The sequence below is a fragment of the Haplochromis burtoni genome, unplaced genomic scaffold (assembly GCF_018398535.1).
Source record: "Haplochromis burtoni strain Fernald_Lab_line unplaced genomic scaffold, NCSU_Asbu1 Contig_29, whole genome shotgun sequence".
NCBI classification, from domain to species: domain Eukaryota; kingdom Metazoa; phylum Chordata; class Actinopteri; order Cichliformes; family Cichlidae; genus Haplochromis; species Haplochromis burtoni.
The window spans coordinates 647861-660780 of NW_024582390.1; the positions used below are offsets into that span (position 1 = coordinate 647861).

At 40.3% G+C, this 12920-nt stretch overlaps 1 protein-coding gene across 1 annotated transcript; it reads right to left on the reverse strand.

Moving 5' to 3' along the window:
- Nucleotides 1-59: 59 nt before the first annotated feature.
- Nucleotides 60-7197, reverse strand: LOC102297062 (indian hedgehog B protein). The gene is made up of 4 exons (XM_005918340.3): nt 6320-7197; nt 5017-5174; nt 4585-4688; nt 60-2445 (listed from the first exon to the last, which is right to left on the reverse strand). Exons 1-4 carry the CDS (start codon nt 6626-6628, stop codon nt 1724-1726), a joined length of 1293 nt encoding a protein of 430 aa, XP_005918402.1. The 5' UTR covers nt 6629-7197; the 3' UTR covers nt 60-1723.
- Between the last annotated feature and the right edge of the window lie 5723 nt (nt 7198-12920).

A 12920-nucleotide genomic window follows, 5' to 3' on the forward strand; every position in this document is an offset into this window, starting at 1 on the left:
GATCTTGAAAAGACGGAAAGCATTTCTATTACAACAAGCAGAATAGACACTTTATTATTTTATTAGATAATCTATATCTATATGATACTTTGTATTGTATTGTCACGATCTCGTTTAGATTTTTTTTTTTTGCTATGATAAAAGCACAACAGATTTTAGTTTACAAACAAGAGAAAACCTTTATATTTCAAATTCAAAATTTTATGAACAGAGTTGCCAGAAAAAATATTACATTTACATTTTTTAAAAAATAGATCTTTAAATAGTCTCTCCAACAATAGCTTAATATACATATGTGACAAATCTTTGAGCAGTCATACAAAAGAATGCCTTCAATTTTCCAGATCGACTGCAATGTTTGAGTCTTCACATAGCAACTCAACTGGGAGGGGCATGTGGGAAATATGAACTATATATTACATATCTATTCATCTCCAATAAGCCATTTAACAAAAAAGATTAGACCTGCTTGGCATACTGCTAAGTGTATAAAGACGGAAGTCAAAAAAGACCATGCAAAGTTTCAAATAAACACCTATTAAATGCTTAAGAATAAAAATAAGTACTGTTTTTAATATGATGCCTAGCTAGCTACTTAATACAGTAGTTGAATACAGCCTGAGTGCACTGATCTGAAAACTGGAAACCTGAAAAAATGAAAAACAAATAAAAAAGTTTTAAATTAAAAACACCTGATAATCAACAAGGAGACCTTTAAATGAGCCACATAAATTTGTTTAACACAATCAAGTCGTGTAGAAACGGATGGCAGAGACAGGGCGGCCACTATAGCACCTTTAATCAATCCTGCATCAGTAAGTGACAAATGTTGTGAAGTAGAATTATCCAGTATGTGTACAAAGTGTAACACAAATACTGTGTATTCATACTCTTTCTCCGCCATCCAGTTGTTACAACAAAGCCCTTTTTCAGATGTCAAAAAACAATGCAACACCAGTACATTTAATCTCATCATGTACAAAGTAATGAACTTAATAAACTGTCTAGTTAAATATTTTTCTGTAAATTATTTGCTAATATATAATATAGACTCTAAAAGGAAGAGTAAAGAATCAGTGAATTTACTGCAGTGATGAATCTAACAGTAAACTAAGTAAAGTCCATGACTTAACTGTATAAATACCTATGTACATTTAAAGTTTCACATCTCACCTTGTTCAGTCACTAATTTCTCCTCTTTTTTTCTTTGTGTGTTCATCTTAAGCCTGAGACACTAAAGAGGTTTCACAAAATTGTATCAATAAGCTCAAATATTGTCAGATTGGAGTAAATACAGTACAAAAGAAGGATAAAACCCAGCAGTCTCACTTCTCAGCAATTTTTTTTAGTATAATCTTTGTTTTTGATCTGTGGTAAACAGAAATCAGATTTTTTTCATGTCTATTACATTTTTTTGGAAATGAATAAAACTGGAAATACTATTTTTCCATATTTCTGTTACTAGAATAATGTGTCCTGTCTCATTTTCTCTCTTTATCTCGTTTGCATGAACAACAAAAGAACTTGTTGAAGTACAGCAAATACAGGCAAGTGGAGTTACTACAAAACATATTTACATTATAAAATGAATTGCCTTTGGTGGTCCCTCAGTTGATTTCTTGTGAAAAGAAAGGTTGTTGTGCTTTGCGTTCTAGTGCTCCATACTAGTGTTAACTGAAAGAAGACATCGTGGTGAAACATGTCTCTGCGCCTCTTATCTATGTCATTGTTCAACAGACCAGGGGTGGAAGTGTGTAGTATCCAGCAGCATTTTCCCTAGCCAACGTAGAAGCCAAGGGTACCAGTGCAGCCCATCATTCTGTGCTTCTGATGGCCCAATCAGGCTGTAGAAGAGTCGTAGTGGGGCCAGGGCCCAGTGGGACAAATGGTGACTGTCCACAGCAGCATAACAAGATGCCAATACACCATTTACCACTATAGACCCATGGTGGGTGAGTGGGGCATACAAGCCAATGCTCCTCTGCTCGCTCACAAAGGTCACAACTGAAAGTTTTGGCTGCGACTTCACTTCCCCTGCCGATGTAAACACACACTGTCCTGGCTGGACCTCGCTGGCAAAAACCGTCCTCTGACCTACTCCCCATCTAGGACTGCCTTCCCACGTGGAACCCGATAACGGCTCTTCCTCTTGCTGATTCAGCCCAGCAGTGCAGTCTGTGACAAAGATCAGGTGAGCAGCTGTGAGAGTAATATTGAATCCTGCATTAGTCCCAATAACATAAAAGATCTTTGAGGCATTGGGCTGGCGGTCCAGAAAGGATAGGACTGGGCTGTAGAGAAAAGGACCATGGCCGTCTGCTGTTGAGGAAGCCAAGACCCGATCACCAGGGAGGAGGTCACGCATCTGTTTAGCAGCACCACCTTCAACGACAACCTGAGCGTCACCAGGGAAACAACCACCGGTTTTGGCTGCCACAGAGTGTTCTGTTGAATTGAAGAACAAAAGACATGATGATGTTATTTGTAATTATTTAGTGCTAATGCAAGAATGAAAAGCATAAAGAGAGAGAAATGTTGGAGGTCCTCTCAGGAGAGGAGGACAGGCACCGCGGCATTTGGTCTCCTACAGGGATTTCACATTTTTCTGGGTCACTGAGTATAAAGCAGGTAAGACTTTGACTCTCGAAGAACTTTATCTCAGTGGATTAGTGGTGGATTGTTAACACATGTATACATTATGACTCAAAGTCAAGGTTCAAACTGCTTTCTTGTCTATCTGATTCTTGCCCTCTTCTTGTGCTTAGAAACTATGCACACACAGAAACCCACTTCAGAAAAATAATGTTTTTATCTGCTTTTAAACAAACCAATTAAGAGCTGATCGCTGGATTTTTAAACTATTACTTGTCCTTTCATTGTGTGAGGCAATCTTTAAATATGGTTATGTGTCATTGTAACCATTTTATAATGCTTACAATAAATTTATATGATTTGAAATACATGAAATAGTTCCCAAAACATTTTTTGAGGCAAATCAATTTCTTGGGGTAATGGAAATCTTACAAAAAAAAAGACAACAAAGCAAAATATCAGCCAATGCTGTAACTTCATATTTTTCATGTATTGCCCTCTGTTATGGAAACAGTGTTCAGTGCCATGGTATGTACATGTACTGTATTTCTATCTTTCTGAAGCAGATTTTTCATGTTAACAGTTAGCAGAGTAATAACAGAGAAACATCCTTTGTTTTACTATTTTATTTTGCTATTGCCGAAGTGACAGTGTTGCAGAGTATATCTGAGCTATTTGGCCCTTTAAGACGCAGCGAGATGAGGTGGCAAAAAGGGGTAGTCGGCAAGAGCTAATGGATAACCAGCTGATTGTATCACCACAGTCAGAGCACGGCCTGGGGTCAGAGAGCCAGGAAAGTACACAGACTCTGGTTCTAGATATTGTTTTTAAACTGGGTCACATGCCCCAGTCTCAGTGGTTCTATACACACTGAGACATCACAATGGGCTCGAATCTTAGCAAAGAATCCTGCTATTACTAAGCACTATATGGTACTACCGTCTTAAATGAACTGGGAGAACAATAGAATAGAATAGAATAGAATAGAATAGAATAGAATAGAATAGAATAGAATAGAATAGAATAGAATAGAATAGAATAATTAATGCAAAAAATTGTGAAACAGAAATGAATCAGTATAAATGTGCGTGGGTGTTTGTGTGAGAGGGCTGTCTTAAGGCAGCCAAATATTTGTCCAAGGTGTGTGTCGGTAAGCCTGAAGGCTGCAGAGACCAGGGGGTGATAAGACTCAGATAAGCGATCTCAGAGAAACCTACTGAAGGAAAAGCAATAGCGAACAAAGAGAGAGTTAATCATCTCACAGGCTACTAACCTCATCAGACTGCTAGAATGCAGTTTGGCATCAAATAACTGGTGGTACCAGACATGGGTAAATGGATTTCTTAAGTGTCTTAAAAGTTAGAATAGCTGGAGGTGGAATGCTTTCAGCTATTGTTTGCATGAAGAAAGTATGTGATAAAGTATGTGTACTGAAATATTATGGATCTACTACAAAAATGCAGATTGAATATACAGTCAAGAATACAGAAAACACTATTATGTCAAGCAATTTAAGTATTTTAATTTAACCACCATATATCTTTCATGGTTTTTGACCCCAAATGTGGTACTACATATAGAGTATTAGCTGCCATTAGTCTTGCACTGAATGCAGAAAAGCCTACTTACATTTGTTTTCATTCATTTCATCCACATGTTGTACAGCTAAATATCCTAAAACCTTGATAACTAACGATTTACATAATGACTATACAACATCTATTAAGACCAACATGTGAGGCTAAACTGGGCAAAGAGCACAGGTGCACAACCTGCTTTGATTGGCTCCCAGTAGACCATACACTTAAGCACACACCCAGAGTGTTAATAAAGGCAATGAATGGGAAACTAAACCATTAGTGGCTCACTGTCAAATGGTCTAGCATCAGCCTCATTAGCAGTAATAACAGCTGAACACAAAAGCAAAAACACACAAAGAGGTACTTTGATAATGCATACATACTGTGCACTGCTCTAATTTCCATCTCTTACCTGACTTGACGCTACAGTGAATGTGGGCTTTGGACTCGTAATAGACCCAGTCAAATCCAGCTTCTACAGCCAAGCGAGCCAACATAGCATACTTATTCCTGTCCCTGTCAGGAGGACAAAAAATTATAGTTAATTTCCAGCATGAGTCCATCTGAATTAAAATTCACAAAAAAGACCATTTCTACTTTGACATTTATGTAGACAAGTTGTAAGGAAGGAATTTTTCCCACATTCAGACTAAAATATGTGAACTTGCTATCAGCTAAAAAAAATGTGGTGTATTTGTTTACCAATTGCTTGACTCATCACATTGCAGATAAGTTAACTGACAGTTTAACTTGTTGAGTGTCACAGTTCACGCACTACAAGCAGTTTAAATGTTCTCTGGCCAACGCCCGGCCTATTCACAGCACATAACTTATTCTAGCCTACCTGTCTGATGTGGTGATGTCGACAGCACGCCCCTCATAATGCAATGAGTCCTCTGAATGATGACCATCCTCATCCCAGCCCTCCGTCACTCTCAACTTCACACCTGGCCACATGTTCATCACAGAGATGGCCAGAGAATTTAGCTTGTCTTTACACCGCTAAGAGAGGAACAAACAAGAACAAAAGGAAAGCAGACTGTTAGAAACATAAAGAAATCTTCTAGTCCCAGTATCACTTAAACTTGAGAAGAAACGTATATGAAACATTTATTGCAATGAAATGTCTCTGAAAAATGATTACATTGTGGCAATCAACAAATAAAAAAAAAAACATTTTACAGTGTGGACAGTCTGTTTCTGATAAGTCTGTTAATCAGGGGCATTATGTGGTGACAATAGATGGATCATGGATGACAACAGCAGAGCCCAGTAAGATAACTAGCTAGGATAACTAGCAGGAAAGCATGAGTGACTAAAATAATAATAATAATCATCAAAATAAATACAGGATACCTCAGATTGTAAAAAAAAACAAAACACAAAAGAATCTGCAAATAGTCATTGTACATTAAAAATGTGCCAGGTGGTTTTTTTTCCAGATTGTTAGAAGCATTATTATTGTGGTTTATGTTAGTTCTTTGATCAATGAATGAACGTAGGATTAAATGAATTAGCCGATCTGTTTAAAGGTTCACAATTAAAAAAGAGCTTAAAAAAGCAGGGTGTTTTGGGGGTTTTTTACATTAAGGTGTGTGCTTGTTGGCCAAATGAACATTGTGATATGAAAACAGCACTGACATTAATATTTGATGGGAAAAGATGCCCCGGGACCCAAAGGCGGTGACTTTACGCACACCAAAGTTTATGTCTAGGCATGAAAACCGTGCAGATTGGCGACCGAGACTCACTTGGTGCGTGACTAAAAGAAACACTAAAAGTCTATAACAGTTCAGTATGTCAGGCAGCAGCAAAACCCAGAGGACCAGGAGTCAATGAAATCAATCACTGTAGTTCAAACATCTGACTGACCAGAGATATTGAGCAGACAACTGTATGCAACAGTGTAACTAACCTAGTCACTCAACTCCTTGTGGTATGCTTGCTACAATCAGCTTTCAACTGATTCTTTCTTTATAAAAACAAAGAAAAGAAAAAGAAAGAAAGAAAGAAAGAAAGAAAGAAAGAAAGAAAGAAAGAAAGAAAGCTTTTCCCCCTTTTGCAATACCAGGTATATTTAGGCACTCTGGCCTGTATCGCATCTTTGCGAACGTATACGTAGGCTACTCATTCATCCCCCTTCTCACCTGGGTCATTAGCCTGTCGGCGCCCGTGTCCTCCTCATCTTTAAAGATTATGTCTGTATTGTAGTTTGGCGTCAGCTCTTTAAAGCGCTCGGAGTTGCGTGTTATCTTGCCCTCGGGACGCCCGCTGGCTCCTAGGGTCTTCTCGGCGACGTTTGGGCTGAACTGCTTGTAGGCAAGCGGGATGAGCTTTTTCGGGAGCCGCCTTTTGCCGTACCCCCTCCCCGGCCCGCAGCCCTCCGAGGCAGGTGCGAGGAGGAGGAGGACCAAGGCACACAGAGAGGCGGTGAGAAGGAGGAAGGAGATCCGCATCGCCCCGGGGGGAGGGAGGACTCTCCCGGGGGAGAGAGATGTCTTCAGTACCTCCGCGGTTTGGCTACCGACTCCATCGTCCGTGACAGTTGCAAATCCACGTCCGAAAAACTCGGATAAAAGAAGCTCAGCACCTCGGCTGCACGGGGCATCATTTGGATACCAAAAAGTTTCTAGCTTTTCCAGAACATCGACCCTGTATTGAGAAACTTCGCTCGCACCGCCTTACAGAATCAACAGTAAGTGTGCAGGCTGTAAAGTCCGTGCATTTTAAACAAACAGGTTCAAAGTCGATTTGGTGGGTGAGAGAGTTAAAGAGAGAGAGCGGTTACTGATATCCAAGTTGCAGTGTTGTGGTTTCTCTCCCCCTCTTTCTTTTCCTCTGGGAAACTGTCATAACAGCAGCCACTTTTGCCTGCTCTTTGGTTGGTGCCCTCTCTGGATTGAAGGCTTTTCCTCTCCATATGCGGCCGGCGTGCAACAAGCTGCAGCTTTCCAGTTGAATTGAAGGGATTTGAGTGATCCAAAACGATCTGTTGCCACTTCAGACCGCACCCTGCCAGTCCTGCCCTCCTCTCTCTCCTTTGCTCCCTCTGTTCCTATACTCTGCCACCCACCCCGCCCCTCTTGGGCACAGGGCGCACTGGAGAGTCCTGTCCACACTCTGCTGGCAGACAGGCAAGCAGCAAACACAAGTTTGCCCTTTATTGCTGCCACTTCACATTTCCAGTTGTTGTCTGTGTCTTTCTGTGCCCTTGACAGCTCTGTACTCTGACAGCCCTGCTTTTTGTTTTACATTGTAAACAACAATCACAATCAATTAAAGCAATCAATTTCCTGGAGTAGACTGCCACAATTTTTCCCGGCTGCATAGAGATCAAGGGTCATTAGTTGGCTTGATGTTGGATGACTGACTGCGTAATAGGGTAATTACCAGGGGTGAGACATACTAATTGCCTGGATGTTTAGCAGGTAGATTGCTTGGCAGAAAAACTGATTTGCTGACTGACTGACAGATTGTTGAACGGCTAGTTGACTGACTGAGTTACAGCAGGGACAATTAGTCTTAAATGAGTGCTCTAATAAATAACCAATAGTACTAACTTTATGTCAGTTTTCTAAAATGAACATCTTTAATTGAAAAGCTTTTGGCTACTTGGTTCTCTTGCTGCCTATAGGTGAAGCACACATCCACATGCACACACAAACACACACACAAGCAAACCCAACCCCTCCAAATTAGCTCTTCAAATATTTGCCAGCAGAAAATCAGTGGTCTCACCACTGTTTCTCAATGCTGGCTCCTTGGAATGAATTAAACTGTACAAGGCTGAGGCTTTCCACAGTTTACGTTTTATTATTTGTGTCTGTAAACACCGTAAAGTATTTTTTGCTGCAACACTGCTTTTCATGTGTCTTGATGGGACACTGAAAGGCAAATAGAGAGATTCACACAGAGTAAACAGCCATCTATTTTTGTTTTTGCCTTTAAGCTGAAACAGAGCACATACTGACACTTGTGTAAATTCATTAAACTTTTCCTGGTATGGAGCATGCAGACTAGTTCAAATAAATCAAAATTTGTCAGATAGAGGTGTCAGTGTTTTGCCAAATTTGGTTCTAGCTTCGCAAAGTGGAATAGCTCCCATAATGCAGTTTAATCTTATCGGGAACTTTTGCTACTCCAGGAATAAAAAGCTTTTTTGGGGCATGATCAGTGACTTTTCAAAGATATCACTGTTAAGAGTTTCTTTTAATGACTGTTCCTTAAATTGTAACAGTGTTAACAAATAAAAGAAAGGTTTCACTATTTGGGCAGTAAACTTATTTACTTCCTCACAGCTAAGAAGATCATGAATGTATGGATGGTGTCTGTGAAATTATGATTGAATTAATATAAATGTGCAGTTCTTATATCTGTAGTTCATCCTCTGGATTGCTTACCCTATTAACAAAACATGAAGATGGCTTTCTAAGTGTTTGACATTTCCCCACTCTTCACGTAAAACAGCATATTTCTTTCACCAGTTTAGCAACCTCATGAAGTCTTCACCAGTCAACTGCTGCCACATGCTGCTACCAGTCAACTTCACAGCCAAAAATCTGTGTCTACATGTGCATACCGCATGATCCAGTGTTATAATTATCAGAGATAATTCAGATAATTCAGGGATAGCCAAGCTAACTGTGCCTCACTGCTTTAAATATCACATTATTGGGAGTTTTTAGTTCCTTTGCTCTCCTAAGCAGCAAAAGACTGAACCCCGAAAATGCTATCATTCACCAAGTTAGCATCTTGCACATTTTTGTTCTTGCACCAGTTGCAGATGCTGATGCAGGTACTGAGATTTTTCAGTCACATGTCAGCTAACCATGCGAGGTTAACTTCTCTGCCATTTTGGATGTGTGGCGATGTAACATCCCAATCACACAGGCCTAGAATCTGAGCTGGCAACCACCATTAACCAGTAAAAATGTGTAGTCTATTCCCTGACTGGTTCTTGAGTGGTTGCTGAAGGTTGATGGAGGTCTCTGTGAAATTGGTTGCTAAAGCTGCAATCACATAGGCAGTCAGTGACCTCCCCTTCCTCCCAACCAACATTTACAAAGGAAAAACTTTCTTGATTTCTTGTGTATGTTGTAGGGTGTATTTCTTGACCTCCTTGGAATTTATTTGGTTTCACTGCTATCAGACTGTCACTGTGCTCTGTAGTTAGTGAATGTCTGTGCTTGCAAACACTCACCAACTCTCCAAGAAACTATAAAATATTTGCTTGAAAGTAAAAGTTGCACCTTTGAAATGTGTTTACTGCAGCGCTAAGGCACAACTTTTACACTGAAGGTGAACTTTCTCCATTTCCAGATTGGGGACTTTTTTATTCTTACTTATAATACACATTACACATTACAATACACATTTTCCCCAGTGGTTGTTTCATATATAATGTGGCGGACAACTTCACGTGTGAAACCTCTATAGGCATTGTAAAGACCTTTGCACCATTCTGACCATAAAGGTGCCATTTATAGCTAAACAGCAATGCACATTTCACTAAAACTGACCTGCTGTGACCACTTACATACACATTATCAGCGGTGGTACTTGTGCTGGCGCCATGTATGTAAGAATTGCTTTTCTTTGTTTATTATGTGTGAGAAGAACTCTATATGCAAATTTGCATGTGCCACACTTGCACAAGCATGTGTTTTCCTGTAACTATCAATAATTTGTGGATGTGCGTGAGCGTGTGTGTGTCATCCTTCCTTTGAAGATCATAAATACAGGCGTGGTTCCAGGCAGGCCCGCTGCCTATTCAGCGTGGCTGTCGACAATGCCTCAGAAGTGGTCACATTCTCCCATCCATCCATCCCTCCCTTCATCCATCCATCTCTCAGTTCTTCTTGGCCTCAAAAGACGACACTATGGCGTTTCAAGAAGACAACATTCTGATCAGATCAAACCAAAGTGGAGCCTGACACACCCCCACCCAAAATCTTGTCTCGCTGTTACTATTCATCAACCTGTCAGTTTCTCTGCTGTACACTATTCCTGTAAACTATTCCTGTCAGGCTCTTTCAGCAGAACTAAAATGGTTCACATAAAGTAAGGTATGAGCTCAAACACACAACCGTAAACGCAAAGACACACATATCTAGGCATGTGTACACAGTATACACACATATGCCAGGCCAGCCGACAAACCAACCAAGCATCAGGCCCTCATTCATTGATGTTTGTTAAAGTTATTAATTTTCTCTGCGAAATAAGAGACCATGGTGGCAGGACAGAAGGAGATGGGTGCCAGCCCCAGAATCTCCCTCTGCTTTCATCTGCTGACACTGAGGCTCAATGAGTCCACAGCCTTTGCATGGGCATCGGGGTTACCCACGCATACCCGGGGCCCTAACCAACAAAGGCTCTGAATCGGGCAAAAGGAGGAAGACACAGATGAAAGAAAATTCCAAAAGGAAGTGAAAAGAAAGGGATGGAAAAGATGTTAGAAATGATTATACAGAAAAACTGAATCATAATGAAAGACAGTGAGAAAATTTAACAAAGCGACTGTGACTATGTCAGGAAATTTGGATAGACAAATGAGAGAGCAAGATGTAAATTAAGAAGTTGATTTAAAAAAACAGAGTTTTTGAATGAGTGTTTGAATGAGTAAGAGACAGCAAATGGCTTGGCACATTAGCTAGTAAACAAGTGAGTTTGGGTTGTTTTTCAGTCAGTTGAAGCTAGCGTGTTTGTGGCTTGTGGTGGATTGCTGTAATGGGGGTTAAAGGACGTTATGCTCAAGGTAACAACAGCTGGTGGCTAAAACCACCATCCCTCTTCCTCCTCCTCCTCCTCCTTCTTCTTCTGTCCCTCCACACACTCCAGCATCAAACCCCAGACCGCAATAAACACCTAAAACTATGCCTATATGTAGTTGGCTTCTAAGCAGCATAGTGGGAATATATGAAATCTTCTAAGCCTTAATCTTCCAAAACAAGGAGATAAAACAAAGTGGGCATGCTGAGCTTATCTGTAGCCTTTATATATTTTACCATACATTTTTTTTGGCAGTGAGTGCCACTTAGCCAGTGCCAGCAGTTAAGATGGTAAGCTGGAGCTAACATGTCAGCCAGTGAAAACCACACTGACCAAACCTGTCTGTCAATGGTTGAGAATGGCACCAATACTAGTCTTGCTAAAGTCCAGTTCAGTGCAGAGTGTTTGGTTTAAGAGCAGACAGAAGGAAAATAAAAGCAGGATGATATAAAAGTGGAGCCCAGGCTAAATGTGTCTTGGAGTTAGCGGGCTAGGCTAGCCACCGCATGGCTAAAGCAAACAAAGAGCTACCCAGGGGACTGAAGTAGGCTGTGCTGTGCTCTGACATTAAACACATAGCCACTGAGAGATGGAAACACACATGCATGCACTCAAATACATGCATACAGAAGTACCCAACTGCAGGTATAGACACAGCCACAAGTTGTTAAATAGAGAGATCACATGCACGCACGCATGCATGTACATGAACACGTGCAACATTTAGATAAGCATTGATGCTTTTCTACAAGGTTGCACTTAGTAAAGTAAATATAGATATTGCATATTAAAATGCCAATAAAATCCACTCCATTGGGGGGGGGGGGGGGGGGGGTTTGTATATGGTTATAGAACACGTGTTTTTTCATGTTACAGTGAAATGTTATATTAAAAATGGCCTGCTCCAAATTTGCCATTTCATTCATCGATCCATCCAGCTATCCAGCTGAGGGTTATGGGAGGTGGACTGCATTCCAACTGTCATAAGGTGATAGGTAAAGTATACCCTGGACAGGTTGGCAGTTTTGCTCCATTTGTGTTTTTTTTAATTTACTTATTTATTTATTGAAACTCTTTCCATCCATATTTTCAAACTCTTTGACATGTATGTGATGTCAGACAGAGGTGATATCATCTCAGGAACACTGCTCTGGCTAGCTAGCACAGAAGCCTCACCCCCTTGTTATACAAACCATTTGTTTTCAAGGTGCAGCAAATCAGAAGAAAGTTGGTGTAAAAGGAGCATGGCCCTTAAGAAAGAGGTGCAAAAATACTTTGTTTTATATAGTCAGTAATCTGAGAAGATGAACAATAAAAAAAAGATTCTTCCTAACTATGAATCATACATAGCTACTCCGTTCCACTCCCGGAATAAAAATATGGGTCTGGAAATGAGTATTATTAAGTGTCCTAATAACACGTCTAGTACTTTGGTAATGTCAACAATAATGCAGCCTAATGCTGCTGCTGTATTCTCAATGTCAAATGAGGGATTTGTCCCTCCTCCCTCTCTACATCCCTCACTCTCTCTCCTGAGTATGTGCCACATCTGTGGGCTCTGTGGTGATGTTTCTCTGCTCAGAATGGATTCACCAGCTCAAAAACGTCCTTATTATATTTATATTTTACTACACCACTAGAAAACCATGCCAGCTGGCCTCCAGAACTTTGGGCAGAAAAAGGGAAAGAAAGTGAAGGGGGAGGAGAGCAAGTGAGAAAGAGAGGGAGGAACGAAAGATGGAGAAAAATGGTAAGACGCAAACAAGCACAAAGACAAAGAGAACAGAAAGATAAAACATAAAAAGTAAACATGTAAGGTGGAAAAGAGAACGAGAGAAATCCAGTGAGAGAGAAAGACAGAGAAAGAGAGGGCACCCTTAAATCAGCTGTGACAACATGATTACCATGCTTGCTCAAAGATAAACACAGAATGAATGCATGAGACAGACATGAAAACAGTAGTTCCATAGAAGTCAA

Coding starts and splice junctions, on each gene's coding strand:
- LOC102297062 (XM_005918340.3), bottom strand. CDS start 6,628: ATGCGGATCTCCTTCCTCCTTCTCACCGCCTCTCTGTGTGCCTTGGTC. Junction 5,175..6,319: donor CCGACAGGCTAATGACCCAG/GTGAGAAGGGGG, acceptor TTCCTCTCTTAG/CGGTGTAAAGACAAGCTAAA. Junction 4,689..5,016: donor GACATCACCACATCAGACAG/GTAGGCTAGAAT, acceptor TCCTCCTGACAG/GGACAGGAATAAGTATGCTA.